This window comes from Artemia franciscana, chromosome 3 (genome assembly GCF_032884065.1).
Source record: "Artemia franciscana chromosome 3, ASM3288406v1, whole genome shotgun sequence".
NCBI lineage: Eukaryota > Metazoa > Arthropoda > Branchiopoda > Anostraca > Artemiidae > Artemia > Artemia franciscana.
The window spans coordinates 40443358-40465207 of record NC_088865.1 but is presented as its reverse complement, the minus strand read 5'-3'; the positions used below and the strand labels follow the sequence as shown (position 1 = coordinate 40465207).

Sequence of the window (21850 nt, the reverse complement as noted above, 5' to 3'; positions counted from 1 at the left end):
TTTAGCTCATAATTTTCCAAGCACATCCAATCAAAATTTAAAATAGCTACTTTGTTCAGTATAGCTGAACAGTCTTGTAATTGAATCTCTAGGGCTACTGCGTAGGTCAATCCCCCACAGTTATGCAATTTGCTCATTATGTTTAAAAACCAAATGCTGCCTTAAGATTACATCAAGAAGCTGCGTTTGCATGCTGATTGCCAATAATAAACCTCTGCAGTATCCCAAAAACGACTGAGGGTATTATGTTCAAACTTTCGGGGCACTTCTATTACTACTTCTGCTCTTAAAAGTTAGCTAAATCAAAAGGGTGTGAGTGTATCCAAGCTGTTAAAGAGCATAGATATATTTCTTTTGCGAATGGTATCAAGTTTTATTTTTAAGGTCAACTAGAGGAAATATAAATTAAACCAAACACTACTATCTGTTTCCAGATTTTTAAAACGGTGTATGTTGTTAAAAATTGTTGAAAAATTTTGTCTTGCATACAGATAGCAGACCAAACTATAAGTTCTTAAAGAAAACCCCAAAAGATTTAAACTGTTATTTTCTTTTTCCCTGAAAAGACTACGTTAATATAAAGCGAACGAATTAGTTTTAACAAATCTTTCCATAAAACAAGTCTTTCAACGAAAAGTAAAGAACTCCGTTAAACCAAAAATGAGCAAAAATAAATAAAATTATCAACTAAACGTAAAACTACCACAAATCATCCTCGATATATAAATGAAACCCAAAACGACGAGTAATTACAATAAATAGCCGAGTCAAACTCAAAGCGAGTAGTAATTAACACAAATATGTCTCAAAACCATTGTGCTTTCCCAAGGCTAGAACAAAAAATACAATTTTTAAATGTTTTTACTTTTTTTAACTTCAACAAATCTAATATTATGAACATTCTAAGGAATAATTATCAGCGTATGTACATTAAACTGACAATGCTCATTCATTTGTATTTTTTTTCCAGTAAATTGCAAATTACGTTCTAGCCTTGGGAAGGCATAGGGGTTTTTGAGCCATGCTCAAGCCTCTGCTCGTTTCCAGTTTGACTCGGCTATTTATTGTAATAACTGTTCGTTTTGGGTTATATTTATTTATCGATGCTGATTTATGGTAGTCTTATGCTTGGTTGATTATTTGATATTTTTTGTTAGTTTTAGGTTGAATGGAGTTCTTAACTTTTCTTTTAAAGACCTGTTTTGTAGATATTTCTTTTTAAATTAATTAGAGTGAAAAGAGATTGTAGAGCGAGAAGCCCTTTTCCAAGCCCATTCATTGTCAAGACACATTCAGTCAAAATTACGAGACAGTCATTTGTTGAGCATAGTAGAACGGTCCAGCAACTATGTCTCTAGGGCTAATGGGTATGCCAATCCCCCACGATTATGCAATCGACCCATTTCGCTTTAAAACTTAATCAAAATGCACTGTGTATATCGTTGCTAATAAGACAATTCAGCAATATGTTTAGAACGACTTGGGCATTAAGCTAAAACTTTTTGGGCTGCTACTATTGCTACTTCTGCTCCTATGATTTAAAAAAAATCAAAAGATTGTATGTGTCTCCAGGTTGTCAAAGAGTATAAATATATTTTTTTTTAGGAATGATATTAAGTTTCATTTCTCAGGTCGAATTGAGGAGGTATAAAATTAAATTAAACAATATTATTTGTGTCCATATTAAAATTGTTGAAAAAAGTTTTACCCACACACAAATAGAAAGCCAAACTATGGAATCTTATAGAAAAAAAAGAAAAGATCTATTTTTTCCCCATTAAAAAAACTATCTCAAAAATAACGAACGGAAATTAACTTTAAAATTTTTTTCCCCAACACAAGTTTTTCAAAAATAGAGTATAGAGCTCTACTAAGCCAAAGATGAACAGAAACAAATTGAATTAATCTTCCAAGTATAAAAATCCAAAATCATCATCCATAAATAAATGAAACTAAAACAAACAGAAATTACAACAAATAACCGGATCAAGTTCAAACAACCAAAAATTAACACTAGTAGGGCTGACAACCCCCATGCCTTTTCAAGACTAGAAAATATTTTGCATTTTAATTAAAACAAAAAAACATTTTAAATATTTTTACTGTTTTTACTGTAATCAATAAATCATTATCAAAATTTTAAGGAAGAAACATCTGTATATGTATGTTAAACTGACAATTCACGGTCATTTGTTTTTTCCATAAAGTGAATATTATATTGTCATCTTGAAAAGACATGGGGCTTGTGAGCCTTACTGATATTAAATTTTGCTTGTATTGAGTTTGACTCGGTTATTTATTGTAATTTCTGCTCGTTTTGGTTTCATTTAAATATTAATGGTGATTTGTGGTACATTTACGCTTGGAAAATTATTTGAATTTGACTTCTGTTCATTTTTGGCTTAATGGACCTCTTTACTTTTCTTTGAAAATTTGTTTTGTTAAAGAAGTTTTATAAATTAATATTAGAAAATCATGAAAACTATGGCTGCTATCAGTAAAACAGCAACTACCATCCCACAGCGCCATCCCATCTGAAGCCAACATTCATAGCCTCCCTCTTTAAGCCTCCCAGAAAGTTCCCATTTCCCTTAAATCTTTCTTTACGATATCCTCCCAACCCGGCCGCAGACAACCTGCCTTCTGTTTAGCCCTAGACGATTTGCCGAAAAGGACAATCTATCATCTTTCATCCACAGAGCACACCCTAACTATCTCAAATTTTCTCTCGTTATAACCCTAGACAGCCCTAAAATCCAATCAATTAGTAACAAATTTACAATCTAACATGCATTATGTAAAACAGTTTGTCTTGCTTACTTAGCAATGTGAAATCACCATTGCTTGGTGTCTGTAATGTTCTACAGACTTTGGTGTCGATAGGTCTTAGTAATTGCTGATATTCATTCTACTTATTTCTTAATTTAAACTCCATAACATTTTCAATGGTTAAATATTTCTGCTCATTTGGTTTGGGCTCAACAAAATACCTGATTTACCCCGTGTTCAGAAATATCGATAAAAAGAAAAATACTTTTCTTTAACTAATTTTATGACACTTGTTTCTATTTATTATAATGTCACACTAGTGCTAGAGAAAAAGGAAATTCAAATTACAAGTAATTGGTTTGAATAGTCCATATCAATCTAATTTGCTTTTAGTTGTTGCCTACTAATGCCCTGTCGTTGCATGTTTTACAATATCCTCTTGTAAATGTGAAATTGCTGCTGTAGGCTGTCACCTTTTCCATTTTAAAAAGATGATACATAAAAATCTTTATTCTGGCTAGTCAATATTACAACTTTTGCGCATGGAATTTTGATATCGTTTAACCAAGAAATTAAAACGGGATACATAGTTAGCGCTAGGGTCGTGAGAAAAGTATAAACTGGCCAGGTAATGAAATTTTTAGTTTAGTTTTTCGGCAACACTGATTTATGGAAATATTTAAATGTTTCAACGGGCGTGGATAATGTTGTTAATTTTGCTGTGTTTCTTCTCATTTGGTAATTTGAGTTAATCATATGTAATTTATTGCTTGAAGTTTCCTTACATTAAATCTCATATTCAGCAAGATAAGGTGGCATTATCTTAACTTGCTCTGATGGGCATATTAAGATAAATGAACCTTGTGCAGAAAATCTTGCTGAAGTTGTTTTAAGGTTATAGTGTAATATCCTAGCTTAGCCTCCATCCAGCATTAACCTAGTCTTGTCAACTCCTTTCTTAAAGGCTTTTAGGGTTTAAAACTGGGTATTGTTGGATATTTAATGTTTAACATTAGATAACTTCAAAGTAGATAACTGTTATACTTTTGTTAATGTTTAATATATCTTTTATGAATATACAAGTTGTGTCTTTATCTTCATTAATCACTCTTCATAACTATCATAGTTACTAGGCAATGGCACAAAGTTAGGCAACATGCTAAATGGTTTGGTCTACAATTGTCACAAAGAGTGCATGACCCCAAAAGATGGTTCAAGATCAATTATTTTTTTTTGCAATTAAAAGTTTAACTCACTTGCTATAGTGCTTAGAAATGCAAAGGCAAAAAATTATGCAGAAAATATTAAATATCATATTTTTTTTATAGATGGTGAACAGCTTTTTTGTGGTGGGTGGTTTTTATAACTAACTATTTTTTGTATCAATATTTTATACCATTTTAATTTCAAAATATTTATTAGAACTTAAACTCTCACCTGATTTTAGATTCAATTTATGACCATTTTTATTACCTACCTACAACACATAATTGTTGAGGTTCCCTTTTAATTGTGGGTATTTCTTTGTTCACAAGTTTATTGAAGAAACCTATTATCCCCCCCCCTAAGAAAAAACCTGGATCCGTCCCTGGGCTGGCCCCAAATAATATATTAATCTAGTTATTCCAGATGTAGGCTAATCATTGCATCCATGTTAAATAGGCAATCTATTCTTTACTTGTTTAACAGTATCATGTCATTGTGAAAAAATGAGGATACTTAGATAAATAAATTAGAAAACTTTTTCCATAAAATGAGCTTTTCAAAGAAAGTAAAGAGCTCCATGGAAGTTGGAAGTTTTTCCATACCTGTCTAGGGCTATGTCTAGCCTTATTACAGGGGGAGGTAGGGCAGTTATTTTACCAACTATTGTATTTAAAAAAGTGTAATAGTACTACACATTTGTTATTATAGTGTTTCCTTCACAAGGGGAATCTTCATGCAGGTTTACCATCTTTCCAAATATAATGGAGGTTACAGACTAAATTTAAAGCATATAAAGAAAACATTCAACTAGTAAAACTCTTACTCTACAATGTGGAGAAAATTTCTATAAAGGATGAGAGTTCTACCTTCCCTTTTATTTGAATCTGCATTAAAAAAAATATATATTTATCTGTAGTGTGTCTGTGTATTCAAAGTGTTTGCACATCTCAATTTCATGAATAACTAGGGATTTCAGGCATTTGGGGATTTTGGAGAAAACCAAGAAAATGAGATTTCCATGTTTCCTTCTTTTTGAAATTGTACTTTTAATTGTTTTCTTTGATATTTTGAAAGAATATATCTATCATTTGTGTGCAAGTGTCTTCAAAATGTTTTGAATAACTATAGGAGTTTAAAGTATTTGAGAATTTTGGAAAAAACATAGGAAATTTCTGGAATGTCTGACTTATGTATCTATTTGTAAAATTGAGACACACCCATTTCAACCATAAAAAGACTTAGAAAGGAACAGTGGACAGATTATATTATTAAAGATAGAAATGTGAAGATCAAACTATGAATGAAAGTAGAATTGACTGAAAAAGTATAGTTAAAAGAGATTTTCTGCATATTGTAAAGTAAGAATTTTGTTATTTTTTTTATTATTGTCATTTTTTTGTTATTTTTTGTTATTATTGTTTTGTATAGTATAAGTTTCTGTAGAGCAATGATACACAAACATCTAATTGTTTCAACAGACATGGAGATGTTAATATTTCTGCTCTGTTTTGTCTCATTTAGTAATTTGATTTATTTGCTATCAAAATAAGACCAAATAGCAGTTTTTTTCATAAACCACCATTTGCTATTTGTTTAAAGTGTCTCTGCACTATGCCTATGTTCTGTGTTCTGCATAGACTGTAGTCTATATGTTCTATATGCAGTATGTATCTATATATGCAGTATGTATCTATATATGCAGTCTATATGTTCTGCTATAGACTGCAGTCTATGTTCTCTTCTGAATGTAAAACTAGGATGCAGGCTAATAACATAAGAATACTTCTATTTGATTTCCTAGTCAACACTGTTTCCAGATATAATGGTTGCTATTGTGACAAAGTGCCCCATCCCCTCTCCCTTACTGGTTCCAGATGTTGCTATAAGTTATAAAAAAAAACTAAAAGAAAACATTATAGGTAAGATATCCATTAATTGAAAAGCTGATCACAATCTAAGCTGTTAATTCACAATTAAGTCTATATTAGACAACCTAGAAATTGGATTGTTTCATCATTGAATTTTTCTAAATTTTTCGAATTTTTTTTTAGCCGTATACAATGCTGATTATTTTAAATGCACTGATAGTAAATAGTAGAGTCTAATGACAGACACAAAATGAAGCTCAAGTCTCATCTTGGAAAATGCTACCTAATCTTAACACATGATGTACAAGTTAGAACAAAGTATCTAAATCAAAACAGTTTCAATCATAGACAGATTTAATCAAAATAAATGTTGTAGAGCAGAATAATTGTTGGTAATATCATAGGAGAGGGGTTGTTCAAAAGGAAACATCTTAATAAAAAGAAAGATGTTTGGGACAAAGGAAACAGTTCTGCATTTGTTTTGTTATAAGGTTAGTCTTTGAAAAAGGTTCAAAATTGAATGTTCAGACTATGCTGCAGAAAACTAGTCACTAATGAAAAGTTTTTTTTTGCAGGTATGTGAAAACTTTAGCATAAAGCCATTTTTCCAGTTGGTATTTTGTGGACAAGATGCCATGTGAATAAGCTAATTTGATTAACAGTTTTTCTCTGCTTTGCTGAAAAACGGTTTTCTTGCGTTTCTTGTTGGTTGATCACATTTTCCATGCATTTTAAGTGTAACATAGGAAATTATATTCATATCCTTATGTGCACAGAAGGGACACGGATAGGAGGGGAATATCCCCTGAAAACAAGACTTTTTCAAGGAACTTTCATTGAAGGACTTAAGAATTTTAACTCAAGAATTCTTTTTTGATGTTCCACCAGCTTCAACAGCCTCCTTGAAATAACTCAACTAATTTGTTGGAAACCATATCTGTTAGGAACAAGGTGTGGTTTCCTACTTACTTTCATTTTTCTAGTTTTGGCATCTAGACTTTAGTGGATAAAAAGAACCAATTGGATAGGAATAATTCTGCAATTTTAGTATATATGTCTTGTTTAAGGATTCTTGCATCCCAAAAACTGCAGCTGTAGGAACCCAGGAAACAGATAAAATTATGTAAAACAAATGAACTTTTTACCAGCATATCCCCTAACTTGGGTTAAATACTGTAAGGCTTAGGGCTACTATTTTCTGGGTCATTTACATGCGTTTAAAGCACATAATTCAGTGTTTCTTCTGGGTCCAATGTGAGTGTTTAATTGACCTTGAGATGCTTCTCAAGTAGACCTGGATGCTCTTTTTATTAGAGTCTTTAGTAGCTGAATATTAGCTTCTTCTATCTTCACACTTTCACAATAAGGCCTCCATGACTGTCCATGAGTTCTTATTGTAAAGAAGTTTTTATTCATTTCTATTGTAAAGAATTTAAAGCCCTCCAAATATTAATCTCAGTGTCTGGGATCATTTGTTTAGATGGTAATTCTTAGTAGCCTTTGAGTCATTTTTTTTGGCTGAATTCCATAGTTCAGCAACTATTTTTTGCTCCCCTTCCTTCATTGGTGTCAGGGGGTTTCTTGATTGAAATTTATTTTTCATGCTTTCTGTAGGTCAATCTACTTCCTGGTCCAGGTCCTCATCATTGTAACCTTGGCTAGAGGGCAGATTATCAAGTATTGCAACTTACACTTAGTTATAAGCATTCCAATCTGTTTTCTTTACATGGCTCTTTACTTTTTTGATGTTGAGGTACATCAACAGTAAATCTTTTTATTCAATGGACCAGAAATAATGGGAGATTCCTCACACATGACACTTTGTCTAATCTTTCATTGTGAGAAGAATCATGGTGATAGAATATTTTTAAATCTGACTCCTCTTTTCTCCTTCTTGTTATGAAAGTGGGCATTGACCATTTATTACACCAGGTAAGGGTCTTCCCAGCCTGGTTTCTCCAAAGGTTCATGTCCCCTTTCATTTATATTAAAACTCCCCTGTAACATGTTATGTGCATTGGCATCATATGATAAAATTATGGGGGCTCGTTCTTTTCTACTTAATTCCACTAATTCTTTTGCTTTCATTTGGGATTCTATTTCATTATGAAGATTATATACCAAGCTAAAATTATGTTCACAACCAATAACCATGGTTGCAGCAATAGCTGCAACCTATTAAAGAGTAAACCACAGCCCATAGTAACCAAAAGATAAAGACGGGTCTTGAGAAAAATTGCCTTGTGAAAAAATCTGGCATCTGATATTGAATCAGGAACGTTAACTACTGTTTCTGTTAATCTTGAAAGTAAAAGTTTATTGTGGAAAGTAATTTATGGCGATTTTGAAAAAGAGCTTGAAACCCCTCGAAAATGGCGTTGTATCAAAATAAAAATATGCCTATGGAATCAGCATGGTTGAAAGCCTTTTGTAGGATAATTACAGTCTTCCACCTTGAACACCAAGGAAAATCACTTTTTTGTATGGGTAGCACTGATGTGTCTCTTTTTTTCTACCAGTGCTAGAAAATGACCAGAACATTATAGGGAGATGTTTAATGGCTCATTCAAACAGAAATTAAATTTGTTAGTGCATTTGTTAAGTGACCAAAAAGTTTAGAGGGCAGCTTGCCCCCTCCCCCTAAAGTTGTCCTATAAGAACTTTGAGACTGCCATTTTGTTCAACATAGTTAAAAGGTCCAATTAATATGGTTTTGATGGTGATATGACTCTCAATAGTCCCTTGGGAAGGGCTGTATGTAGTATCGCGTGTACTGGTACTGGATGTATCGGTATTGCATGTATTGTATTGGGCATATCAGTATTGGTATTTTCTTTCAATCATGGTTTTGTGCCTTCTATCATGGTTGCAGTAGTATCTATAACCTAGTAAAGAGCAAACCATAGCCCATAGTAACCAAAAGTTGAAAAGCGTATTTTGAAAAAAAAGACTGCCTAATGAGAAAAAATTGCCATCTGACATTGATTCAGAAATGGTACCTATTATTTCGGTTAATCTTAAAAGTAAAAGTTTATTGAGAAAACAAATCTTAGATGATTCTGAAAAATACCCTGAAACCCCTCAAAAATAGCATCAGATCAAAATCAAAGTTGCACCATTGGAACGGGTATGGTCAAAAATCTTGTATAGGGTAATTAGAGTCCCCCGCCTTGAACAACAAAGAAAATCACTTTTGCATGGGTAGCACTGATGTTTCCTTTTGTAACCAGGGCTTGCAAGTTACCAGAACAACAAAAAGAGAGGTTTAATGGCTCATTTGAAGAAATTAAAATTACTAGTGCTCTTTTTAAGCAACCAAAAAGATTAGAGGGTAGCTAGCCCCCTCCACAGGCCTCTTTCTCCTAAAGCCGTCCAATCAGAATTATGAGACAGCTATTTTTTTCAGCATAGTTGAAAGGTCCAGTTACCATAGTTTTGGTGATGACCTGACATCCCATACTCCTTGGGAAAAGGGCTGTAAGCTGCGCAATGATGGTCCTACAAAATCCAGTTGATTAAATTAGATTAATAGAATTCGTAGTTCAGTTGGTAGAGCTTGGATTTTGAATTAGGATGTCAAATGTTCTAGTCTTTAAAGGGCTTGTTTTCAATCATGGTTTTGTGCTTTATATATGATTATGTGGATAACCTGTATTTGTTAAGTCAGAATACGCTAATTCTTAACCAGTGCTATTCCTACTGTGCCAAAAAATTACGACTAGCCACCAAAATTGGAGTGATTTTGTGCTTGATTTTTTTTTTTTAGATTATTTCTGGATGAAAAAAATACTTCACTTTTGTTTACATTTTCTTTTATTATTTCGAAAAAAACAAAAACAAATCAAGTTATTCGAATTCGTCAGTTCATTGTGCCTTTTGGTTCCCATAATCTTCAAAGAAAGGGTTTCATATAAGCCTAGGAAGTATTCAGACAGGCTCTAAGGTGGGATTCTGTAGGGAGATTTTCCATGGGAAAGAAAGTTTCTGGGGAAAATTTTCAGCAGAAAATTTACAAGGGGGGATGACAATTTCCTAGAATTATTTGAAAACCGTCACAAAATAAATTGGAAGTAAGGAACAACTTTAAAACTTGAAACGAACAGAAATTATTCTGTATGTGAAGGGGGGTTCCCCCCCCCCAGTAAAAAAGTAAAATAGATCATGCCAGTGTTTGTTCTACATTAATTTTGAATTAAAAACGGGCAAAAATTAATTAAAAAAATTGTTTTTCTAAGGGAAGTAAAGAGCGAAGTAGAAACTTAAAAGGAACAAAAATTATTGCTTCACAGTCTATTTAAGATACATCGACAAAACTAGTGCAAATAAACCAACTGATAATATTTCCCTATGTTTGTATGATTATCGAAAACTAGTGCTTTACTGAAAACATCCAAAGGCCAGTATAAAAATAAACAAGAATACTGATTTAGGAGTCAAAAGTGAGTACATAGCCTGACAACACCACACTAATCTATAACGCTTTTCACAATCTTACCACCAGCCCTTTTATCAGTAATATCCAGTATACAACTAAAATTATCTCAAAACTTAAGCATAAAAATAAATATTATTTTAATGGGTGCAAAGTCATTGAACAGGACACACAAATCATGGATTGATTTATCAGGTAGTATTTTGGTCTCAACAGCTGACACCAATAGTGAGTAATATACAATTTTAGATTTAAAAAACACGCCTTATTGTTACTCGAAATTAAGAACAAACAAACCATAATGTCAACTCCGGAAATCCGATTATTTCTCTCTATGCAACGGAATATTTCAAGTTATGATACCAATTCTAAAGCTAGCCTATAGTTCTGATACCACCAAGATGGCTTTACTCCGGACTTGTCTACAAACTAGTCCTGAAATGTCTTTTTCAGAGCCAAAACGAGATTCAATCGTGGTGCTGAGCTCATTTTGCAGAAGTGATACCAAATTACACGAGAAAAAAAGAAATAAAGCAAAAATTCTAAAATGCTTGATTTTTTTTCAAAAAGTGCCTTTAATCGGTTTGCTTCTACTGTACCAAAACTCCTAAATTGTTTTGTGTTTTCAGTAAAGCGCTAGTTTTCTATAATCATACAAATAGAGGAAAATATTATCAGTTGGTTTATTTGCACTGGTTTTATTGATGTTTATTAGATAGACTGTGAACCAATAATTTTTATTCGTTTTAAGTTTCAGCTTTGCTCTTTAGTTCCCTCAGAAACACCTTTTTTAAAATTAATATTGCTAGCCATAATGGGCGCAAAATCCTTTGAACAGTAATTGAATAATTTACTTGATAAATACTGTTACAGCAGTGTTTACCTAATTATGCATATGGAGTTCAGCTCCTTTGATCACTCCTTGACTTGATTTGTAACAGTTCAAGGCTCCTGCATCACTGCTATAAATGTCTGCATTTCTGCTCAAAGCGCTAGGTTATATGAGGCAAATTAATCTACTAGGAATTTAGCCTTTTCATCCCATATGCTAGCATTAAGTAAACATACGTTTGTAGTGAAGGTATGAATTCACCTCATTCATAAGGCGACAGAGTCGCACCTCATTTTCGCAAGATGGCTTCACTTCCTACTTGTATGGTGGCTTGAGAAGCAAATGATACCTCATTCTAGTTGGGAGTTGAAGATTACATTTCTTAATTTCGTCTGTCAAGTCAATATTAATGGCTATGTGAATATATCTCACATCTACTTTGATATGAGATCTAGTTGTGTTAGCTGGCTAAAGAACTTTTTTCTAAAAAGAAGTTTTTCAAAGAAAAGAGCTATATTAAATCAAAGACGAGCAGAAATATGCAGAACTACTACTAACAACTCATTGCAGCACCAAGTCATCGAAGGCCAACATAGCTGCCTACGTTCCTCCTTCATCCCAATTTGCTCATAGCTTCCATCTTTACACCCTCCCAAGAAGTTGAAATTTCCTTTAAATCTTTCCTTATGACCTATTCCACTCTATTTAGAATGACTTCCCTTTTTTCGCCCTAGGTGGATGGCCGAAAAAGACAATCTTTGGTAATTCGTCATCCCTCATTCGCATAACATTTCCTAGCCATCTCAACATTTCTGTCATTATAGCCCTTGAAAGCAGGATAGAACCATAATTTTTTGTAATCCTATAATAATGTTCGAACTTAAAGCGAACAAAAATTACTGTCAAAAAATAGATGAAACCCGAAACAAAAAAAATTACAATGAATCATCAAACTTAAGAAAAAAATTAGTCAAAATTGAGCCGAACAGATATTACTACAAACTGAACTAGGGATAATTCTCCCTAAGCCCTCTAAAGGTCAAGGTATCTGTTGGGTTTTACTGAAAACAAAATATATTTTAAACATTTCCTGTTTTATAATGTTAATAAATCAAAAGTTTCTGAGACTTCTAGAAAGTTCCAAGAGGAACTTTTTGTAAACTGTCAGTGACTGCGCTATTTTTACATACCATATGCTTTTGAAAAGGATCTCATTTGGGTGGGGGGGGGGGGGGTAGTAATGGAGATGACTAGAAAATTGGTTAGTTGCTCTTAAAAAGGGTCTTATTTTTGGAAAACTATTGAAATAAATATAAATTAGATTCAATATATAAAGAAATTTTCTCCCTCTCCCTTCTCCTCCTTATTTTCTCAAGATCCATTTCCTACTCAGACTGATTTTGTATTGTGTAACTGTGTACTATATCGTGTGAATCTTACTGAGGGAAACGTCAGATGAAATTAGAAAGAGAAGCTCCTCTAGAAACATTTCCTCCGTCCAGACCGCGAGTTTGTGCTACCATGCTCTTTGCTGTCGTAGTGGGTAGGCTATGTATTTGCAAACATTTTATTTTATTGCGAAGAGAAGCGTTTCGAGATATAAACCCTGATTTACATTTTTCTTCTTCTTCCAGCTGCTGCTCAATCAGATATTTTGAAATGGTGCACAATATCAGAACCAGAACAATCAAAATGCAATTCAATGTCAGAAGCCTTAAGTCGTTACTTTTTTGAATCTCGAATTCAAAAGGACAGATTTAAAATTAACTGTGTCCAGGTAAATATTCTTTTTTTTTTCAGAGTAAACTTGTTATTCAGAAACAAGAAGAAAAGGTATATTTATATTACTGAGGAGTTTGAATTTTACTTCATGCTAAATCTTGATTTGAGTTATCTAGATCTTAATCCAAGTATATTTTTCGGACTACTATTACTACTAAGAACTCACCACAGCACCAAGCCGCCTGAGGCCAACACAGCTATGTACGCTCCTCCTCTATCCCAATCTATTCAAAGCCTCTCTCCTTACACCTTCCAAGGAAGATATCATTTCCTTTAAATCTTTCTTTGACATCCTCCCACTCCAACCACTGACGACCTGCTTTCTGTTTAGCCCTAGACGGTTGGCCGAAAAGGACAATCTTCGGCAATCTGTCATCCCTTATCCGCAGAACTTGCCCTAGCAATTTCAACCTTTCTTTCAGTATAGCCCTAGAAAGCAGGATTGAACCACTTTTTTTGTATAACCTACTCTTTGAAATACGGTCAGTCAGCTGGGTACCCAGAACAATTCGTCGGCAGTTTCTCTGGTAAACATCTAGCAAATCTTCATCCCCTTTTAAAGTACCCATGCTTCAGAGCCATATTTGACCACTGTCATCACTGTACCTTCCAATATTCTATTCTTGGGTTGCAGACTAGTCTTCCTATTCTTCCAATTTTTTTTTAACTATGAAAAAACACGCTGAGCCTTGGCTATTCTACTTTTAACATCTTCACTGCTCCCACCGTCTTTACTAATAATTCTATAAAGGTGAGTAAAGCTGCCAACTTGACCAACCTTTTCGTTACCAAATATATCACCTTTTCATTTTTGCTTATTCCTAGCTTTAGTGACTTAGTCTTCTTAGCATTAATTTTAAAACCTATTCTAGCACCCCAAACTCGCAAAATCTCTAAAAGTTCATAAATTTTGCTCACACTTTCATCTAGGGTGCTTAAACCACCAGCATTAATCTAAGTCCAGGAGAGTTTTTCCTCCCCGTTCGATTCCGTGGTCTCCCATTGCCTTTCCTGTGCTCCTTAAGACAAAGTTCATCAAAATTATCCATGTAAAGAGGGACAGAACACAACCCTCTGTGGGTTAATACAATACCAGCTACTAACCTAATTTGCTACCTTAGCTGCAGTAGTGTTATTTTCGTACATAGCACAAATCACTTTAATGTATTTGCCTGGTATGCCATACAAAGATAAGTATATATATATATATATATATATATATATATATATATATATATATATATATATATATATATATATATATATATATATATATATATATATATATATATATATACATATACATACTCTCTTGGAGTGATTAACCGTGATGTAATTATAATTATATATTTATTTATGAATTTTTTGGGGAAAAAATTCCACATTTTCTTGAACAGTGGAATCCTGGGATTTTCTGGCCTGTAAAAAAGATCTTGATAGGCCATGAGTTTGAGAAAATTCGTTCAGGTCCTTAATTTTAGAGAGAAAAAAATCATGTGACTAACGTCATCAATCAATCAATCAATCAGTATTTATTAATTCAAATTAAAAATATACAAAACAATGTTATGCCCCGACAGAGAGCAGAGCTCGTAAGGCTGGGGCAGTACAAATGCATAGAAAAAAAAACACAACGTCTCGTCATACTAATAATTTCAAAAAGAGAAAAAAAAACTAAGACAAAAAAAAAACATACAAGGTAGGAGATAATAGAGGAGGCCACCCCAGCGTGAGAATACCACAGCAAAATACATACTAAAATCTATTATTAATTAATCCCGACATCCAGGCAAAGAACTATTTTTGAAATATGTTTTTCAAAGAAAATCGACTTTTGAAACTTCGGGACATTTCTACTAAGTTAAGTTTATTTACAATATGGGGAATCTTGTATCTGATTGAGAATCTAGCTCTTTCTGATTTGATTGGCAGAAGGCGATACTTCTTGGAGCGGATGCATTGGGCAGGAGAAGTGGGAATCCCAATTATACCCAAATCATGGAAATAATTTGTTGAGGATTGGATATCATAATACCACATTACTGTATGCACGTCCTTCAATTGTTTGAGATTAAGTATATTGAGAAAAATATATAAATAATGTCATATATTTATATATATAAAAATATATAAAATATAAAATATTTTATAGTATATAATATAAAAATATATGTCATATTTATATAATATAAAATATATGTCATATTTATATACATTTCAAGAGCATGAATTAGATCATCCCCCCCCAAAAAAGTGGTCTAGTCAATTTTAGTAATCATGAAGCATGCAAAATTACACAATATGGCAAATGACTCTGAACAACTAAAGAAAAGCCATGGAATAAGAAACAACAAGAATCACAATGAATTGCAAAGGAAAAGCTGCACAACGAAATCTGCTGTTAGAAGACAATGTAAATATCTGAAATGGAACGAAGTTATTTTTGCGTCTGTGAAGGATAAACAGGAAAGAGAAATTCTTCCCCGGAAAATTCCCACCGCGGAAAATTTCTTCGGATAATCTCCCCCTTCATGGAAAATTCCCCCACGCAAAATTGAGCAGCCATAGAGAAAGTTCAAAATAGATACCTCAAATTGTCACTCAGATGTCAAAAAGGGGTAAAACATTTTATAAGAGGTAACAAAAGAACCAGATGTAAAAAGGATTTTGCTAGTTTAGGCACTTCCAGGTAAGCTAGGACGATGAAATTTGGCAGGCGTTTCAGGAACCAGACCATATTACATTAGAAATTGTTGTTTCCCCGATTCGACCATCTGGGGGGGGGGGGAGTAGGGGGACAGTTAAATCGGAATAATTAGAAAAAATGAGGTATTTTTAACTTACGAACGGGTGATCGGGTCTTAATGAAATTTTATATTTAGAAGGATAATGTGTCTCAGAGCTCTTATTTTAAATACCGACCGGATTCGGTGACTTTGGGAGGAGTTTGGGGGGGGGACCTAAAATCTTGGAAAGCGCTTAGAGTGGAGGGATCAGGATGAAACTTGGGGAAAAAATAAGCGTAAGTCCTAGATACGTGATTGACATAACCGGAAAGGATCTGCTCTATTTGGGGGAGTTGGGGGGGGGAGGATTAATTCTGAAAAATTAGAAAAAAATAATGAAATTTCGTATTTAGAAGGACCTCGTAACTTCGATCTCTTATTTTAAATCCCGACCGGATCCAGTGTCATTGGGGGAGGGAGTTGGGGGGAACCGGAAATCTTGGAAAACGCTTAAAGCGGAGAGATCAGTATGAAACTTGGTGGGAAAAATAAGCACAAGTCCAAGATATGTGACTGACATAACCAGACTGGATCCGCTCTCTTTGGTGGAGTTTGGGAGGGGAGGGGGGTGATTCGGAAAATTAAAAAAAATGAGGTATTTGTAACTTACGAACGGGTAATCAGATCTTAATGAAATTTGGTATTTAGAGAGATCTTGTGCTTTAGAGCTGTCATTTTAAATCCCGACCAGATCCAGTGACATTGGGGGGAGTTGGAGGGGAAACTGGAATTCTTGAAAAACGTGAAAATTGAGGTATCTTTATTCTACGAATGGGTGATCAGATCTTAATGAAACTTGATATATAGAAGGATCATGTCTCAGAGGCTCCGTTTTCAATTCGAATCGGATCCAGGGAGATAGGGGGCTGGAGGGGGGAAACAGATATCTTAGAAACTGACCGTATCTATTGACATAGGGGGAAGTTGGAGGGGTAAACCGGAAATCTTGGAAAACGGTTAGAGCGGTGAAATCGGGATGAAACCTGGTAGGTAAAATTAGCAAACGTCATAGATAGGTGATAGATGTAACCGTACTCGATCCGCTCTCTTTGGGGGAGTTAGGGGGTGGGGTTCAGTGCTTTGGCGATTTTGGTGCTTCTGGACGTGCTAGGACGATGGAAATTGGTAGGCGTGTCAGGAACCTTCACAAATTGACTTGATAAAGTCGTTTTCCCTGATTCGACCATCTGGGGGGCTGAAGGGAGAGGAAAAATTAGAAAAAAATGAGGTATTTATAACTTGCGATTGGGTGATCGGATCTTAATGAATTTTAATATTTAGAAGGACCTCGTGACTCAGAGCACTTATTTTAAATCCCGACTGGCATTAAGCCTCTGATTTTCCTTTTAAATCAATCTATTGATTTTTAGAATTTTGCTAGAGCTCATACCATATGAGCTCTTTGCTCTTCCGGCCTCGTCACAAGTGCCATATGAGCTCTCAGCTCTTGTTTTTCACACTGTTAGCTTTTTTGATTCTTCTGGTTCGAGATTTTAATTCTTTTTTACTTTACGCGTTGTCAGTTTTTGTCTTTTTATCTGGTTTGTATGTTTCGTTTACATTTTTGCTAGGAAGTTTTATCAACTATTTGATTTCATTCATTTTTTTTTTCAATTTTGTAGCTGAAAAACGCATGTGAAATTTCTTTAAACAGAATGACATCTTGTCCTTTTGCTACCCCATAGGACATTTGATAGACATTTTGAGGTACTCATTTTGTACTTTCTGATTGTTCATTTTTGCGTGGGGGAATTTTCCAGCGGGAATTTTTGGGGGTTGAAAACGACTTACGTCTCTATGATCTTGTGGTAGCCTGCTAGCCTTGGCGAAAAAAAAACCGAAGAAAAAAGGAAGGTGTTTCACTGCCACCCGTAAAGAAAAGTGTTTTTCTTTTTTTGAAGATGGAAGGGTCCAACGACTCCGGCTTTGAGTTTTAGATTAAAAAAAAAACCTATTAGCTATAGAATTTGCATTCCCTGGCATGTTGGCTCTCTTTGGGCAAAAATTGGCCTTTTCGGTGGCACAAAATGACAGAAAACGGAATTCTACTGTGGTGTAATCTCTTTTGTTACTATATAAGGGCATTAGATCTTGCGCTTTCTCTTCAAATGATCTCTCTTTCAATAATCTGCGATCAATGGTTCGATACGACCATCCAGGGGAAAAAGGAGACACAGTACTACCCATGAAAAAAAGTGATTTCCTTGTTGCTCTTGCTGTCCAGTTTATGGTTTTGTGGAATAAAGTTCCAATGATGTACTTTTTATTTTGCTCTACCGCCATTTCTGTGGATTTCAAGCTCATTTTTTTATTCCCAGAAAATTTGGTTTCGCAATAAACTTTTACGCCTATTCGTATCAATTGCCATATATCAAACAGTAAACTGCGAAGGAAGTGCTCCAATCCCATGTTCTAGGGATGTAGTGAAAGGAAGGTCATGAGGTATCCGAATGTGGTGAGAAGAGGTTATAAAAAGTATTTAAGGGGCATTGGAACTACATGGGAGGAGATACAGATACAAGTTCTAAACAGATTGGGGCGGATGAGGAGTGTGTGCAGCTGTGATGGTCTCAAGCGGTTTGGTTGTGCAGGGAGTTAGTTGCAATACCTACTCAACGACTTCAGCGGCATCATTGTTCGCGTATAGGGTGTCGAATCAACGTCTCAGTTGTTGGGCCTTTTTTATAGGAACAATAAACCACATTCTCGCCCAACCTTGCCGCAGCCAGGGTGGATCCCTGGGCCCTGTGTTGCCAAGCAGTCTCAATCCATTATACTACCACAGGGTTGTATGTGCTTACGTATGTGTTTATTCTCTTCTGGCTAATAACCACCCTTCACCATAAGCGTTTTTGGGAAATGAGTCTCTTATAAGCATTAGAAGTCTGGCGCGGTTCATTCGCTTGGGCATGATCTACCGGGAGGGTTTTCTATGATGGCGATGCATGTATTAGCGTTTTTTTCTTTTAATTGATGTTTTGTGTTGTTTTTCTTTTTTGTATCTTTTGTTTAATTTATTCTTTTCGTTGCTTTTGTATGTTGATTTCTCCTTTTTCTTTTTTTTGGCCATTTTATTGCGTGGTTTTTTGTGTGAACATGTTTACATGTATCTCGGCGCATAAGTGCTGAGTGGTAGTAATTCTATCTTGAGATTGGTCCGAAGAATTTCCCATGAAAGAAAAGATGAAAAATAGTGGTATGAAATTCTAAATTCTCTTGTTCTTCTAAATTCCTCTTTATTCATATTCCTCTTCCCCTGTTGTTGTAAAACAGTTGGATAAGTAAATCAATTTCTTGCATATAACACTATGCGCAACAAATAATTTTATCTTCAAGATAGTTGTCTTCCAGTTTTGATGTGCACATACATCTTTCATTTGGCAGTCAATTTGTGCAGTGGTCATCTTATCTTGAGATTTAAATGACGTTGCTTGGGTCAATTTTACCACATTAGTATTCCTATCAAGGCCAAGTATGCTAACCCATTTAAATTTTCAACCTGTTTTGTAAAGAGGTTTATTTGTATTTTTGAAACACTGACAGACCTTTGAATTCAATGTAAAGTCAAGGCTACTGAAACATTACAACTTACTAATTGACTGAAGAACCTTCACTGTCATTTCCAATGAACTGGTTATTCGCCTTGTCTGCTTCTAGGTTAGTAAGGATTAAAAATAAATTTTTGAGGTAGGTTGCCAACTCAGGTAAATGGGGAGACTAGGTTGAAATTAATTCAAAGAATTCATGTTAATGATAACAACGCCCTTGGCGGGCTGGTCAATATGACTGATTTACCAAGTTTAGTCTATTATTCTCAGAAATTTTCAGTGGTTTTCTTTCTTCAAGAGCCGAAATAATTAAATGGACATTTCTACTAAGGCTAACAATTCTCTTCTAGTGTGTGGTTTGATGTACCTATTTCCTTCAATTAGTTCCGAGTTTGAGGTCTTCGCTATAGTTAACTGTAAATCCTTATTCTTGATGCATTTCAGCCGTCACATTTAAAAAGACATTTCAAATCAGTTAAATCTACATTTTTCAGTTTAATCATATTTCTCATCTCAAGAATTCGAACTGTGTCAAATCGCCAATTATAGAGATTGCTATATACATTTTTAGGGGGAATTCCCCTATCTCATAGCTCACAAATCAAAATTCCCCTCTCTTACATTGTACAAATCTTACTTTCAATATCTTTCTTCGAAGGGTTGAGTTAATTTTGTCTGAGTTTAGGCAGAGATAGCAAAGAAGTGGGTTTTACGGCTACTTTGAATTTGTTCAATGTAGTTGCATCAGCCATCGTAACACAAACTCCTCACTCAAATACAGAGAGAATGAAAGTTACCACAGCAAAAAATTCTGCTTTTTATGGTGTTTCTAGATATTAAAAGTTCATTAATGTAAAGTTATTTAGCGAAGGTTACGAGCCAGAGAAAAATAATTGCCTGATTTTTGAAAAATGGGAAAAACACCCCGAAATGGCAGGCGATCTTGATGAAAATTATTACACCATCAAAATAAGTATATCAGAGAACACTCTAGAGGTTTCAAGCCCCTATGAGTATATATATATATATATATATATATATATATATATATATATATATATATATATATATATATATATATATATATATATATGTATATATATATATATATATATATATATATATATATATATATATAAATAAAAAAACAAGTTTTTTTTTACTGAAAGTAAGGAGGGACATTAAAACTTAAAACGAACAGAAAGCACTCTGTGTATGAAAGGAGCTGTTCCTCCCTCAACGTCCTGCTCTTTACGCTAAAGTTTTACTCTTTCTCTCAATTCTGATTTTTTAAATAGTAAATAACTTTAGCGTAAAGAGCGGGACGCTGAGGGAGGAACAGCCCCTTTCATACACGGAGTAATTTCTGTTCGTTTTAAGTTTTTATGTCGCTCCTTACTTTCAGTTACAAAAACTTGTTTTTCTTTTATTTAATTTCTGAACGTTTTTGAATTAAAGTATGTTTTTACTTTGGCTCTCCGCAAATGAATAATTAAAACGAAATTTCCTTATTATTTTTTGTTTTGCTAAATGGCTTTCTCTTGGTTTTGATCAGACGATTTTGAGAAAAAGGGTGGGAGAGGAGGTCTAGTTCCTCTCCAATTTTTCGGTTACTTAAAAAGGCAACTAGAATTTTTAACGAACGTTTTTATTAGTAAAAAATATACATAACTTACAAATTAACTTACGTAACGAGCTTCTATGTTCGCATATTTTTATTGTGTATATGAGGGGGCTTGCCCCCTCGTTAATACCTCACTGTTTACACTAAAGCTTTACTTTTGCCCCAATTCTTTAAGATTGACCCCTGAATCACAAAGGCTGTAGAATAAATAGTTGAAATTACTAAAAATACTTTAGCATAAAGAGCGAGCTATTTAGGAAGAGATGGACCCCCCATATGCGTAATAATCTCTTTTCGTTTTAAGTTTTAATGCTGGTCCTTTACTTTCAGTTGAAAAAACTTTTTCATACTTATTTTTTCATGTTTTTTTTTGAAAATAATGCTAGAAAATCCTGCACCCCCTTCATGGAATTTCTCTTATCCCATGACAAATTCTTCCAAGGGAAGATCCTCCCACGTAGCCCACTCCCCTCAACCACCCGACCAAAAAATCATCCTGAAAAGGTTATTACTGTAATATATTATGTAAATGATTGATGTAAATGATTATGTAATGATTTATGTCAATAATCAGTACTGTATGTAAACGCTGGTCAAAGTTTGTAACTTGCAGCCCTTCCCCTGGGGACTTTGGGGGAGTAAGTCAACCCCAAAGACATAGTTATAATGTTTTTCGACTATGCTGAATAAAATGGCTATCTCAAAATTTTGATCCGTTGACTTTAGGGAAAAATGAGCGTGGGAGGGGGCCTAGGTGCCCTCCAATTTTTTGGTCACTTAAAAAGGGCACTAGAACTTTAATTTCTGTTAGAATGAGCCCTCTCGCGACATTCTAGGACCACTTGATCGATACGATCACCTATGGGGAAAAAAAAAACAAAACAAATAAACACGCACCCGTGATCGGTCATCTGGCAAAAACTATTAATTCCACATTCTTGTAGATAAGAGCTTGAAAATTAAAAAAGTAGGGTTCTCTGATGCACTGAATGCGATGGTGTGA

General features: G+C 34.3%; 1 protein-coding gene across 1 annotated transcript in view; it reads left to right on the top strand.

The window, feature by feature from the left end:
* Positions 1-3423: 3423 nt before the first annotated feature.
* LOC136025537 (melanotransferrin-like) overlaps positions 3424-21850 on the top strand; it is a 29459-nt gene continuing 11032 nt past the window's right edge. The window contains exons 1-2 of the mRNA XM_065701566.1: positions 3424-3507; positions 12742-12884. Of these exons, the coding sequence (XP_065557638.1) occupies positions 3453-3507; positions 12742-12884 (198 nt within the window). The 5' untranslated portion in view covers positions 3424-3452. The remainder of the gene's footprint in view (positions 3508-12741; positions 12885-21850) is intronic.